General features: G+C 32.8%; 1 protein-coding gene and 2 non-coding genes across 3 annotated transcripts; 1 reads left to right on the top strand and 2 right to left on the bottom strand.

Moving 5' to 3' along the window:
* Window positions 1-380: 380 nt before the first annotated feature.
* On the bottom strand, window positions 381-487 carry LOC125494577 (small nucleolar RNA R71). Its single transcript, XR_007270816.2, has one exon. It is a non-coding gene; the product is annotated as a small nucleolar RNA R71 (small nucleolar RNA).
* A 6,097-nt stretch (window positions 488-6,584) lies between these two features.
* On the top strand, window positions 6,585-10,786 carry LOC130589977 (uncharacterized). Its single transcript, XM_057391682.1, has 3 exons — window positions 6,585-8,506; window positions 10,348-10,492; window positions 10,766-10,786. Exons 1-3 carry the CDS (start codon window positions 6,585-6,587, stop codon window positions 10,784-10,786), a joined length of 2,088 nt encoding a protein of 695 aa, XP_057247665.1.
* Window positions 6,927-7,033, bottom strand: LOC125494579 (small nucleolar RNA R71). The gene has a single exon (XR_007270818.1). It is a non-coding gene; the product is annotated as a small nucleolar RNA R71 (small nucleolar RNA).
* Window positions 10,787-14,888: the final 4,102 nt, after the last annotated feature.

Raw genomic sequence — 14,888 nt, 5'->3', positions numbered from 1 at the left:
GACGGGGGATAACAACAACGAAAAGCCACTACGTGACTACGCAATGCCGAATGCTAGTGGAGCCCCTTCAAGTATTGTATGACCTACTATTTCTGCTAATAATTTTAAGCTTCGCCCTGCTTAATTCAAATAATTCAACAAGACCAATTTAGTGGCCTAATAATGAGACCCTAATGAACATATAACCACTTTTCTTGAAAAATGCGATACTGTTAAGTTAAATGGAGTGACTAACGATGTTATTCGACTTGGTTTATTTCCATTTTCACTTAAAGATAAAGCTAAAATGTGGTCAAAATCTAATCCACCTAATTCATTTAAAACATGGGCTACATTATTCAAGTTTTCTTAGTAAATATTTTCCTCTGGGAAAAACTGCTAAGTTTAGAAATAATATAACTAGTTTTGCTCAATATGATGGGGAGTCTTTATATGAAGCATGGGAAAGGTTTAAAGATTTACAACGTAAATGTCCTCATCATGGTTTCCTGATTGGTTATAGTGCAAACTTTTATAATGGTCTGAATGAATTGTTAGAATCACATAGATGCTGCCGCGGAGGTGCAATAATGGGTAAAACTACTGAAGTAGCTAATAGGTTACTTGAAGAAATGGCTTCTAATAATTATCATTGGTCTAATAATAGGGTAAACCAAAGAATGCGCTGGTATGTATGAAGTAGAAGGAATTAACATGTTAAATGCAAAAGTTGACAACTTAGTTAATTTGTTTACTAAAATGAGTAATGTCAATTCTGTGTCTACTACTATGCCATGTAATTTGTGTGGAGGTGCTCATTTGACCAATGAATGCATTAATGTGGAACAGCTCAATTTGTTTCTAATTTTAATAGCACCTAATAATGATCCATACTCAATACTTTTAATCCTGGATGGAGAAACCATCCTAATTTCTCTTGGAGGAATCAAGACAACAAAATGCTAATGTTAACTCACAAATTCCACCTGGTTTCCATCAAAAACAACCCCAACAAGAAATTAGACCATCTTGGGAACTAGCTATTGAAAAATTAGCTAATGCTACTTCTGAAAGAATTGAAAAGTTGGAAACTAAAGTTGATCAAATTGCTATTTCTAATAGAAATGTAGAACTTCAACTTGGACAATTAGCTAATGCCATCAATTCTAGAAGTCAAGGAGCTTTGCCTAGTAAAACTGAAGTTAATCCTAAACAACATTGCAACGCTGTCACTCTTAGAAATGGTAAGGAGTTAAGTACCATAAAAATACGATTAAAGAAAATGAGGTCGCCAATGAAAGTGAAAAAGAGAAGGAGAATTATGAAGCTGAAAAAGAACCTGAATTGACAACTCCTCCCCATTGAGACCTTATGTTCCCCTATTCCTTTTCCACAAAGACTTAAACAAACTAAATTAGATAGTGAATTTGAGAAATTCTTGAAAATGTTTAAGCAATTACATATTACTCCTTTTATTGATGCTTTAATGCAAATTCCTTCTTATTCTAAGTTTCTTAAGGAAATTATGTCTAAAAAGAAGAAGTTGGAAAAATGAAACCATTGCTTTGAGTGAGGAATGTAGTGCTGTGATTCAGAAAAAGCTTCCCCTAAACTGAAAGACCCGGAAGTTTTTCTATTCCTTGCACTATAGGTGATATTAATTTTCAAAGCCTTGTGTGATTTAGGTGCAAGTGTCTCTCTTATGCCTTTATCTATTTGCAAGAAGTTAGGATTGCATAATATAAAATCTACTACTGTATTCTTTGCAACTTGCCGATAGATCTATCAAATATCCAATAGGAATACTAGAAAATGTGCTAATTAAAGTCGATAAATTTATTATTCCTGTTGATTTTATTATTCTTGATATGGATGAAGATGTGGAGGTAACTATTATTTTAGGTAGACCCTTTTTGGCTACTGCTGGAGCTACTATAGATGTTAAAAATGGTATATTAACGTTTGAAATTGGTGAAGAGAAAGTTCACTTCAATATATTTACTTCTTCTAGAAACAATTCACAACGAGATCTTGTTTGTCAAGTTGATATAATTGAAGACATGACTAAGGGCCTGTTCTCTCCAGCTTATTTTCAGTTCAGTTCAATTCAATTCAGTTCAGTTCAATTCAATTCAGTTCAGTTCAGATCAGATCAGTTCAGTTCAGTTCAGTTCAGTTCAGTTCAGCTCTTGACAATACTTTTACTCTCACATATCACTATTCATTTCAGTTCAGTTCAGTTCAATTCTGTTCAGTTCAGTTCAGATCAGTTCAGTTCAATTCAGTTCAGTTCAATTCAGTTCAGTTCAGTTCAATTCAGTTCAGTTCAGTTCAGTTCAGCTGTTTTATGCCGAAGAGAACAGGCCCTAAGAAGAAACATGTAACTGATGCTACTAATGCTCTACTTGAAGTGTGTTTGAGTAAAACAGGTACTCCTCCTAAGCTTAAGAATGGAAAGGTAAGAAAGGTTTTTCCTCCAATCAAGGAATGTTTTTCATGGAGGAAAAAGGGTGAATTCAAAACTAAAGGTGAGTCTCCTTTGATAACCAAGACGGCCACTAAAGGAGTGACTAACTCCTCGATTGATCCTGGTTAAATGGAACTTGATGGAAGTCAAGCTATAGACTCTAAACAAGCGCTACTTGGGAGGCAACCAAGCCTTTTAATTGCTTATTTAAATTTTCTCGCTTAATTCTCTTTACGCTTGTTCTTTTTGTTTTCCTTTTGCAAATCTCAGACACTAATAAATGATAATAAAGCCGTGATATAACTAAAGATGAGTCTCTGTATGCAAGTTGCTAAGCTACTGCTCTTGCTTGCTGCAAAGCTACTCCTGCTTGCTGCTAAGCTACTACTCCTGCTTGCTGCTAAGCTACTGCTCCTGCTTGCTGCTAAGCTACTGCTCCTACTTGCTGCTAAGCTACTGCTCCCGTTTCTGTGGGCTCTGCTACTGTGTCTGTCACCATTCTCACAATAAATGACATAGCGTTGCTGGCTTGTTACTAACTATTTTGCATGAGAGGCGTCGTCTCGTACCCCAGGTTGTTTCTTTCAAAGTCTTTTATAGTGCCACATTGCTTCATATAGTTTGAGTATATTCAAACATCGAGGACAATGTTTATAATAAGTGTGGGGGAGAGGCTTAAGCCTTGAATTGCTGGATTTGATGTAGTGCTGTGATGCTGCAATTAATTTGTGTGAAGAAACAGGTCTAGAAAACTAATTGGATATGCCATATTTTAGGGGAGGTGCTGTCAAAATTTATGCAGAAATTTTAATTTTCATGTCTGATATTGATTTGAAGGCAAATTCCATTAGCTTCATTTGACTGAAAAGAAAAAAAAATCAGTTTTTTTTTTTAAAAAAAAAGCTTTCCTAATTTTGTTGCAAGCTAATGGGTCTTTAATTTTAACTGATTCGGAGAATAGCATAGTATCATTGTTCAAGTATTCGGCAAGTGGTAAGAATGGTTATTTAAGATTTGATTGTGATTTACTTGGTGGACATTTATAACCATTGTGAGACTTTTGAGCCTTTTCTATTTTTTGAGAGTGTGTGTTAGTTCCTGGTGCAATATAAACTCTTGGATTTGCATTGGTTTCTTCGAGACTACATTGAAACATGAGCATATATTAAAATGATAAAGGCATTTGTTTTTGTTGAACCACATTTAGCCTAAGCCACCTACATTATCATTCTTTCTAAAGCGCCTCTGAGCCTTAAGCCTATTTCTTTTGGTTAAACCACATTACAAGCTTATTCCCTAAACACATGACTTTTACCTAATCTTTGAGCTAGTGGAATATATGACATGATTTAAATGGGGTTGTACGTCATAATTCTATCTATGTGTAGGTGATTATATTAGTTTCCAAGATTATTTTTCTCAAAAACAAAATATCAAAATGAAATGACAAAATATGAAGAAAAAGAAGAAAAAGAAAGAAAAGGTTGATATTGAGAATAAAAATGAGTTCAGAAAAGTTTATTATTAGATATATATGACTAACATTTGAGTAGTTGGAGTTTTAACTGTTTCCATTACAATTGGCCTTCTTAGAGATTGTGTACTCCACTAGTCTTAAAGATTTTGAGCACCAAATACTAAATACTTCCTACCCTTTACCCGAGCCTTACATTACAACCTTACTAAAGTCCTTTTGATTTTTGTATGCTCTATGTCTTCTTAGTGGTGGAGAATTGAACGATATGCAAATTTAAAGATAATATATTTCATTTCGAGTCGACCTCCTAGGTTTTGAGTGATAATTATTATACCCTAAACACATGAGTGATCATAATATTTTATTTTTATTTGCACGACTAAAGTGAGGGTTCACCAAGTTAATTACTCAATTCTTGAATATGGTTGTGGTAAGATTGAATGGAAACACTAATACATGAAATACTATGCTTTTTGAAGAATTGGTTGGTCTTTGGCTCATTGCTTGTGACGTCTAAATAATATTTTCGAACTAAAATTATTTCGATAAATCATATTTTTGGTGTTTGTGAAAACTTTCAGTTGATTATGGCTACTTATAATAGGATTTGCCTGAAAAGTCAGTCAGTTGGAAAGTTAAAATTTATAATGACAAATAGATGCTAGTATTATAGTCCTAGTTTGCTCGAGGACTAGCAAACCTTAAGTGTGGGGGAGTTGATAAGTCCTATTTTATATATAATTTTAGCCCATTATATTACTCTTTAGTATAAGTTATGAGATTTATAATAGGTTTTCTTCTTATATTTTAACAATTTAGGAGTTAAGTTACTTATGTAATAAAGTTGATTTAAAATATAAAAAATGAGCTCAATAAATTACTTGCTTGATTCTACTACTACTTTTACATGCTAATTTGGTTACTTTAATATTTGTAATAGTAGTATATTTTTACTATGGAAATATTTTGCTTTAGAAACCCATCTAGTTATTACTATGTATTTGTTTTGTAGGAAAATTAGAAGAAGTAAGAAAGAAGAAAAAAAGAAAAAAGAAAAAAAGAAAAGAAAGGAGTAAAGGAATCTGATTGGGCCAAAAAGACAAAACAAAATCATGGGCTAAAGAGGAGAACAAAAAACCCTGATAGCAGCGATATAAAAAAAGAAAGAACGCAGCATCACAAAAGCAAGAGGACGGAGACGACGAAGAAGGAAAAGGACGAAACACAGCAGCACAACAGAGACTACGGCGACGCAGACGCAGCACGGCTGCGGTGGCTATTGACGGGAGTCAAAAGTTCATCTGATTCTTCATATGAATCTGGAGTTTATCTCTCTCTTCTATTAGTTTATGTTAATTACTATGTTTAATTTCAGATTATTATTCTCAATTGTTTGGTTGATTTAGTTGTTATGTCTAACTAAATTCCTTTGTTCTAGGACTAGATGTAGTCTTTTAATTTTCTGTCAATGAATTGAATAATGTTGGTGTTAGTTTAATTTAAATTGCAATTTGATAATCTTGAGTTCAATTGCTTACTTTTGATAAGGGCCCTATCAATTGTATGTTTAAGGTATTGGATTATTAGCGGAAGTGAAAGTTCAATGTTAGTTCGTGGGATTATTAAACGCTAAGTAGTATAATTTTAGGAATAGTTATACTCTTAGGGTGGTCTTTTATATGAATTCTTATTCTTAATGAGTTTGTTCTAAATTTTATGACCACGGAAGTAGGCATAAGTTTAGTATTCAAATATACGTTTTCCGCCTTGGAAGAGGGTTAATATGCATTAGAAATTCGTCCATTGCGATCTAAATTTTACCCTGCAATTAGTTTAATTTCATTATAGAAGTTAATTGGCGAAATCTAAGTCCTGGAACCATTTCTTATACTTGATTTATACCTATTGTCTGACGTCTTTAGAGTTAAAATTAGTATAGTTCTTATTTTATTAGTCCAGTTTATCACCATCAATCACTATTTCCTGATCGTCTAGATAATATTAGTATCCTTAATTTGGTAGTTGATTATACCTCCTTGTGGGAAACGATATCTTGCTTACCCTATATTTATTTTAATCGACCCGTACACTTGCGGTATTTTAAGGTACATTTAGGACTGACCAAGTTTTTGGCGCCGTTGCCGGGGAGGCAATAGTTCAATATCATACTAGAGGGATTTTTAATATAGTTTAGACTTTAATTTCTTGTTAGCACTTGTTTTATTTTTCTTTATAAATTTGTTTTTTTTATTTTCTCTGATAAACATTTTGTTAGTGCTATCTTTGTGTTCTTGAGTTATTAGTATTAATTTTTTTTATTAACTAGTTTCTTTGTCGAATCACTAGTAGTTGTGTTTCTTTATTATTTAGCGTAGAAGTTGCTGCATATTTGGTGATTTTTCTCTCTTTGTGCTTATAGAATTATTAAGTTAAGTTCAATATCTCTGATATTTATTAGTGTATGCCACGTACTAATCGTGCTTTGGTTTCTTTTGATCCCGAGATTGAAAAAACAGAGCGTGCACTAAGGAAACAGAAGAGGTTGGAGCATATACAAGAGCTGCCATATTTTGGTTTGGAGTACATCTTCTCTGAAGAATCTGACAATAAACCATTAGAGATGGGGATAACAACAACGAAAAGCCACTACGTGACTACGCAATGCCGAATGCTAGTGGAGCCCCTTCAAGTATTGTAAGACCTACTATTTCTGCTAATAATTTTGAGCTTCGCCCTGCCTTAATTCAAATAATTCAACAAGACCAATTTAGTGGCCTAGATAATGAAGACCCTAATGAACATATAACCACTTTTCTTGAAAAATGTGATACTGTTAAGTTAAATGGAGTGACTGACGATGTTATTCGACTTGGTTTATTTCCATTTTCACTTAAAGATAAAGCTAAAATGTGGTTAAAATCTAATCCACCTAATTCATTTACAACATGGGCTACATTATCTCAAGCTTTTCTTAGTAAATATTTTCCTCCGGGAAAAACTGCTAAGTTTAGAAATAATATAACTAGTTTTGCTCAATATGATGGGGAGTCTTTATATGAAGCATGGGAAAGGTTTAAAGATTTACAACGTAAATGTCCTCATCATGGTGTTTCTGATTGGTTACTAGTGCAAACGTTTTATAATGGTCTGAATGAATGTGTTAGAATCACTATAGATGCTGCCGCCGGAGGTGCAATAATGGGTAAAACTACTAAAGTAGCTAATAGGTTACTTGAAGAAATGGCTTCTAATAATTATCATTGGTCTAATAATAGGGGTAAACCAAAGAATGTCGTTGGTATGTATGAAGTAGAAGGAATTAACATGTTAAATGCAAAAGTTGACAACTTAGTTAATTTGTTTACTAAAATGAGTAATGTCACATCTGTGTCTACTACTATACCATGTAATTTGTGTGGAGGTGCTCATTTGACCAATGAATGCATTAATGTGGAACAGGCTCAATTTGTTTCTAATTTTAGTAGGCCACCTAATAATGATCCATACTCCAATACTTTTAATCCTGGATGGAGAAACCATCCTAATTTCTCTTGGAGGAATCAAGTACAACAAAATGCTAATGTTAACTCACAAATTCCACCTGGTTTCCATCAAAAACAACCCCAACAAGAAATTAGACCATCTTGGGAACTAGCTATTGAAAAATTAGCTAATGCTACTTCTGAAAGAATTGAAAAGTTGGAAACTAAAGTTGATCAAATTGCTATTTCTAATAGAAATGTAGAACTTCAACTTGGACAATTAGCTAATGCCATCAATTCTAGAAGTCAAGGAGCTTTGCCTAGTAAAACTGAAGTTAATCCTAAACAACATTGCAATGCTGTCACTCTTAGAAATGGTAAGGAGTTAAGTACCATAAAAAGTACGATTAAAGAAAATGAGGTCGCCAATGAAAGTGAAAAAGAGAAGGAGAATTATGAAGCTGAAAAAGAACCTGAATTGACAACTCCTCCCCCATTGAGACCTTATGTTCCCCCTATTCCTTTTCCACAAAGACTTAAACAAACTAAATTAGATAGTGAATTTGAGAAATTCTTGAAAATGTTTAAGCAATTACATATTAACATCCCTTTTATTGATGCTTTAATGCAAATTCCTTCTTATTCTAAGTTTCTTAAGGAAATTATGTCTAAAAAGAAGAAGTTGGAAAAATATGAAACCATTGCTTTGAGTGAGGAATGTAGTGTTGTGATTCAGAAAAAGCTTCCCCCTAAACTGAAAGACCCAGAAAGTTTTTCTATTCCTTGCACTATAGGTGATATTAAGTTTTCCAAAGCCTTGTGTGATTTAGGTGCAAGTGTCTCTCTTATGCCTTTATCTATTTGCAAGAAGTTAGGATTGCATAATATAAAATCTACTACTGTATCTTTGCAACTTGCCGATAGATCTATCAAATATCCAATAGGAATACTAGAAAATGTGCTAATTAAAGTCGATAAATTTATTATTCCTGTTGATTTTATAATTCTTGATATGGATGAAGATGTGGAGGTACCTATTATTTTAGGTAGACCCTTTTTGGCTACTGCTGGAGCTATTATTGTAATACCCCATATTTTCAAGTATTTATTTATTAATTAAAATATTTATTTTCTAAAATAAATATTTTAAGCAAAGGGTATTTTAGCAATTTCACTCGTTTTAAATTATTTTGGCGGAAGATGGCGCCAAAATTGGATTTGTTAAACTTTTGGTTTTAAATCCTAGTCAAAATTATTCAAAAAACATAAAAAAAAAAAAAAATATATATATATATTTTTTTTTAAGGCCATTATTTTTGACGGGATTGTGAAGTAAATGGGGGAGTTTTGTTTTCCAAATTTATGATGAAGGTTACAAATCTTGGTTTAATCTTCTAATTTATGGTGAAGGTTACAAACTCTTTAATTTTCAAAATTAAGTACTCTACCTATTCTACTCCTATAAATACCCCACATCTTTAGTCATCTTTTCCACACAAAAACTTTGGAGAATCCATACTTCAAGGTTCTTCTTTCTCTTCTTATCTATTCTAGTTTTATATTTCTTATTCAAGTTCTAATTCTCTTTGGGTTAAGAAAAGAAAAATATTTTCCATGTTTCTTACTCAAAAATATTATGCTCATGATAGGTTATTCATGTTTACATTCATGTGATAAGTTACTTATTAGATTTTTATTATTGGTTTGTTAGGAGATCGTTCAAGATTAAGACTAAGTGGAGATACTAGTATACTTTTTGTGCAAGATCAAGGTACGTTATGTAGCTAGATCTTTTAAAATGTGGTTTATATGATAAAGTTGTTTATTGATTTTATTGGTGGGATTGGTTTAGAAATTTGGTTTAAAATGGTTACAATGTTTTATTATTCACTCTTGAAAGTGAAAAGAAGGAATGATATTATCAATCATTTTATATAGAAGTTTTGTTATCCTTTTTGGAAAATTAAATTATTTTTACAAGGAAAGGTTGATTGGTTTTTATGAACTTTGAATGTTCAAAAAGTTGTTTATGAGGAAAGGAGGTTTATTCATGACTTACAAGTCATATTATTATTATTTCTGCTTGATTAATATCAAGAGATTCAAAGTCCACTTGTTGGCAATTATAGTTACCCCTTGATATAGCTCCGTGATGGGATGACTAGCTTGGGGGCTGTGCACACTTAGCAAAATAGAAGGGGAGATAAGAAGAGGAATTGTTTTCAGGGTTATTTTTAATCCAAGTTGTTTGGAAAGAGTTTATTCTTAAAAAGGTTATTCTTGAATTACTATTCAAGTGTTTGGAAAGAGTTTGTTCTTGTTGTTCTTGAATTATTATTCAAGTGTTTGGTAAGAGTTTGTTTTTAAAATGTTATTCTTGAATTATTATTAAGTGTTTGAAAATAGTTTATTCTTAAAGAGTTATTCTTGAATTTTTGGTTATGGAGTTTTCGAAATGAAAAAATTATGACGAACTAACAAATGTGTTACTTATCTAGTACATTTCGTACTCAGTTTTATACTGACGCGTATTTTCTTTTTCCTATTTGGCTTTGCCCTGTTTACCTTTTTGGTAAGCAGATTTGCAGGTGAATTTTGGATGTGCATGGGAGCATACTAGGAAGGGGATCTTCACCTAGATTAAAATGTTTCATTTTTTTTTGAGTTTTGAGACAATATTTACTTTTATTAATAAAGAAGTATTATTATTTTTGGTTAAAGTCTTCCGCTGCAAGTTATTTTGGTTAGTTAGTAGTTGGTTGCCGAAAGCGTGGTAGTCACGTGGCGGTAATACTCCTAAATTACTCAAATATTTATTTATTAAATTATTTATTTAAAAGTGAGTAATTTGGGGGTGTTACAATTATAGATGTTAAAAATGGTATATTAACGTTTGAAATTGGTGAAGAGAAAGTTCACTTCAATATATTTACTTCTTCTAGAAACAATTCACAACGAGATCTTGTTTGTCAAGTTGATATAATTGAAGACATGACTAAGAAGAAACATGTAACTGATGCTACTAATGCTCTACTTGAAGTGTGTTTGAGTAAAACAGGTACTCCTCCTAAGCTTAAGAATGGAAAGGTAAGAAAGGTTTTTCCTCCAATCAAGGAATGTTTTTCATGGAGGAAAAAGGGTGAATTCAAAACTAAAGGTGAGTCTCCTTTGATAACCAAGACGGCCACTAAAGGAGTGACTAACTCCTCGATTGATCCTGGTTAAATGGAACTTGATGGAAGTCAAGCTATAGACTCTAAACAAGCGCTACTTGGGAGGCAACCCAAGCCTTTTAATTGCTTATTTAAATTTTCTCGCTTAATTCTCTTTACGTTTGTTCTTTTTGTTTTCCTTTTGCAGATCTCAGACACTAATAAATGATAATAAAGCCGTGATATAACTAAAGATGAGTCTCAGTATGCAAGTTGCTAAGCTACTGCTCCTGCTTGCTGCAAAGCTACTCCTGCTTGCTGCTAAGCTACTACTCCTGCTTGCTGCTAAGCTACTGCTCCTGCTTGCTGCTAAGCTACTGCTCCTGCTTGCTGCTAAGCTACTGCTCCTGCTTGCTGCTAAGCTACTGCTCCTGCTTGCTGCTAAGCTACTGCTCCCGTTTCTGTAGGCTCTGCTACTGTGTCTGTCACCATTCTCACAATAAATGACATAGCGTTGCTGGCTTGTTACTAACTATTTTGCATGAGAGGCGTCGTCTCGTACCCCAGGTTGTTTCTTTCTAAGTCTTTTATAGTGCCACATTGCTTCATATAGTTTGAGTATATTCAAACATTGAGGACAATGTTTATAATAAGTGTGGGGGAGAGGCTTAAGCCTTGAATTGCTGGATTTGATGTAGTGCTGTGATGCTGGAATTAATTTGTGTGAAGAAACAGGTCTAGAAAACTAATTGGATATGCCATATTTTAGGGGAGGTGCTGTCAAAATTTATGCAGAAATTTTAATTTTCATGTCTGATATTGATTTGAAGGCAAATTCCATTAGCTTCATTTGACTGAAAAGAAAAAAAAATCAGTTTTTTTTTTTAAAAAAAAAAGCTTTCCTAATTTTGTTGCAAGCTAATGGGTTTTTAATTTTAACTGATTCGGAGAATAGCATAGTATCATTGTTCAAGTATTTGGCAAGTGGTAAGAATGGTTATTTGAGATTTGATTGTGATTCACTTGGTGGACATTTATAACCATTGTGAGACTTTTGAGCCTTTTAGTAGACTAAAACATATGTATTAGTCTCTCTTTTTTTGAGAGTGTGTGTTAGTTCCTGGTGAAATATAAACTCTTGGATTTGCATTGGTTTCTTCGAGACTACATTGAAACATGAGCATATATTAAAATGATAAAGGCATTTGTTTTTGTTGAACCACATTTAGCCTAAGCCACCTACATTATCATATCTCTTTCTAAAGCCCCTCTGAGCCTTAAGCCTATTTCTTTTGTTTAAACCACATTACAAGCTTATTCCCTAAACACATGACTTTTACCTAATCTTTGAGCTAGTGGAATATATGACATGATTTAAATGGGATTGTACGTCATACTTATATCTATGTGTAGGTGATTACATTATTTTCCAAGATGATTTTTCTCAAAAAGAAAATATCAAAATGAAATGACAAAATATGAAGAAAAAGAAGAAAAAGAAAGAAAAGGTTGATATTGAGAATAAAAATGAGTTCGGAAAAGTTTATTATTGGATATATATGACTAACGTTTGAGTAGTTGGAGTTTTGACTGTGACCATTACAATTGGCCTTCTTAGAGATTGTGTACTCCACTAGTCTTAAAGATTTTGAGCACCAAATACTAAATACTTCCTACCCTTTACCCGAGCCTTACATTACAACCTTACTAAAGTCCTTTTGATTTTTGTATGCTCTATGTCTTCTTAGTGGTGGAGAATTGAACGATATGCAAATTTAAAGATAATATATTTCATTTCGAGTCGACCTCGTAGGTTTTGAGTGATAATTATTATACCCTAAACACATGAGTGATCATAATATTTTATTTTTATTTGCACGACTAAAGTGAGGGTTCACCAAGTTAATTACTCAATTACTCAATTCTTGAATACGGTTGTGGTAAGATTGAATGGAAACACTAATACATGAAGTACTATGCTTTTTAGAGAATTGGTTGGTCTTTGGCTTATTGCTTGTGACGTCTAAATAATATTTTCGAACTAAAATTATTTCGATAAATCATATTTTTGGTGTTTGTGAAAACTTTCAGTTGAGTTATGGCTACTTATAATAGGATTTTGCCTGAAAAGTCGGTCAGTTGGAAAGTTAAAATTTATAATGAAAAATAGATGCTAGTATTATAGTCCTAGTTTGCTCGAGGACTAGCAAACCTTAAGTGTGGGGGAGTTGATAAGTCCCTATTTTATATATAATTTTAGCCCATTATATTACTCTTTGGTATAAGTTATGAGATTTATAATAGGTTTTCTTCTTATATTTTAACGTTTTAAGAGTTAAGTTACTTATGTAATAAAGTTGATTTAAAATATAAAAAATGAGCCCATTAAATTACTTGCTTGATTCTACTACTACTTTTACATGCTAATTTGGTTACTTTAATATTTGTAATAGTAGTATATTTTTACTATGGAAATATTTTGCTTTAGAACCCATCTAGTTATTACTATGTATTTGTTTTGTAGGAAAATTAGAAGAAGTAAGAAAGAAGAAAAAAAGAAAAAAGAAAAAAAGAAAAGAAAGGAGTAAAGGAATTTGATTGGGCCAAAAAGACAAAACAAAATCATGGGCTAAAGAGGAGAACAAAAAACCCTGATAGCAGCAATATAAAAAAAGAAAGAACGCAGCATCACATAAAGCAAGAGGACGGAGACGACGAAGAAGGAAAAGGACGAAACACAGCAGCACAACAGAGACTACGGCGACGCAGACGCAGCACGGCTGCGGTGGCTATTGACGGGAGTCAAAAGTTCTTCTGATTCTTCATATGAATCTGGAGTTTATCTCTCTCTTCTATTAGTTTATGTTAATTACTATGTTTAATTTCAGATTATTATTCTCAATTGTTTGGTTGATTTAGTTGTTATGTCTAACTAAATTCCTTTGTTCTAGGACTAGATGTAGTCTTTTAATTTTCTGTCAATGAATTGAATAATTGTTAGGTTAGTTTAATTTAAATTGCAATTTGATAATCTTGAGTTCAATTGCTTACTTTTTATAAGGGCCCTATCAATTGTATGTTTAAGGTATTGGATTATTAGCGGAAGTGAAAGTTCAATGTTAGTTCGTGGGATTATTAAACGCTAAGTAGTATAATTTTAGGAATAGTTATACTCTTAGGGTGGTCTTTTATATGAATTCTTATTCTTAATGAGTTTGTTCTAAATTTTATGACCACGGAAGTAGGCATAAGTTTAGTATTCAAATATACGTTTTCCGCCTTGGAAGAGGGGTTAATATACATTAGAAATTCGTCCATTGCGATCTAATTATTTTACCCTGCAATTAGTTTAATTTCATTATAGAAGTTAATTGGCGAAATCTAAGTCCTGGAGCCATTTCTTATACTTGATTTATACCTATTGTCTGACGTCTTTAGAGTTAAAATTAGTATAGTTCTTATTTTATTAGTCCAGTTTATCACCATCAATCACTATTTCCTGATCGTCTAGATAATATTAGTATCTCTTAATTTGGTAGTTGATTATACCTCCTTGTGGGAAACGATATCTTGCTTACCCTATATTTATTTTAATTGACCCGTACACTTGCGGTATTTTAAGGTACATTTAGGACTGACCAGCTGGAACCCAAAGTAGAGTTACGTTAATTTTCAGTTGCGAAGTAGAGTATCAAACAATAATGATGCCTTAGCTTCTACTTTTCGCCTATTGGCAGAGAATTGGACTCGAAAGAGTTGAGCGTCCCGATTCTGCTAGGATATGTTTGAGAGAGTAGCTAAGATTAAATTGTCGTACCTTAAGGGGTAAGCTGACCCTATCCTCTTAGAGAGTCGAATTAGCGCGTTTGAAAAGATTTTGGGGCCGTGAACTTTCCTGAGAGTATTAAAGTAGGTCAAGTTGTACTGTATTTGAAAGATGAGACTGACTTATAGTAGGAAGAGAATGAGACTATATGAAAGAGTTTATTTGGGAATCCTTTATTGCTACTTTAAGAGAAAAAAAAATTTACCCTGCTTTTATGAGGAAACTAGAGTTTATAAACCTTAGGATGAGAAGTATGTCTATCTCTAAGTATTATAGCAAGTTCATAGCATTGTCTAGATTTGCACTTGAGGTATTAGCCATTGAGGAGTTAAAGGCTCAGTGATTTGCCTATTAACATAGCATTGTCTATCTCTAAGTATTATAGCAAGTTCTTCGAAGTGTTTGATTTGCCTATTAACATACCTATTGGAGAAATCATAAGGTGTACCAAGTTGTTTAGAAAAATTGCCTTTAAAGATAGGAGACTTTGTATCTACATCCGACT

This window comes from Beta vulgaris, chromosome 1 (genome assembly GCF_026745355.1).
Source record: "Beta vulgaris subsp. vulgaris cultivar EL10 chromosome 1, EL10.2, whole genome shotgun sequence".
NCBI lineage: Eukaryota > Viridiplantae > Streptophyta > Magnoliopsida > Caryophyllales > Amaranthaceae > Beta > Beta vulgaris.
This window is presented reverse-complemented; position numbering and strand designations above follow the sequence as displayed.

Coding starts and splice junctions, on each gene's coding strand:
- LOC130589977 (XM_057391682.1), top strand. CDS start 6,585: ATGCCGAATGCTAGTGGAGCCCCTTCAAGTATTGTAAGACCTACTATT. Junction 8,507..10,347: donor GTAATACCCCATATTTTCAA/GTATTTATTTAT, acceptor TACTTCTTCTAG/AAACAATTCACAACGAGATC. Junction 10,493..10,765: donor CTAAGCTTAAGAATGGAAAG/GTAAGAAAGGTT, acceptor TTCCTTTTGCAG/ATCTCAGACACTAATAAATG.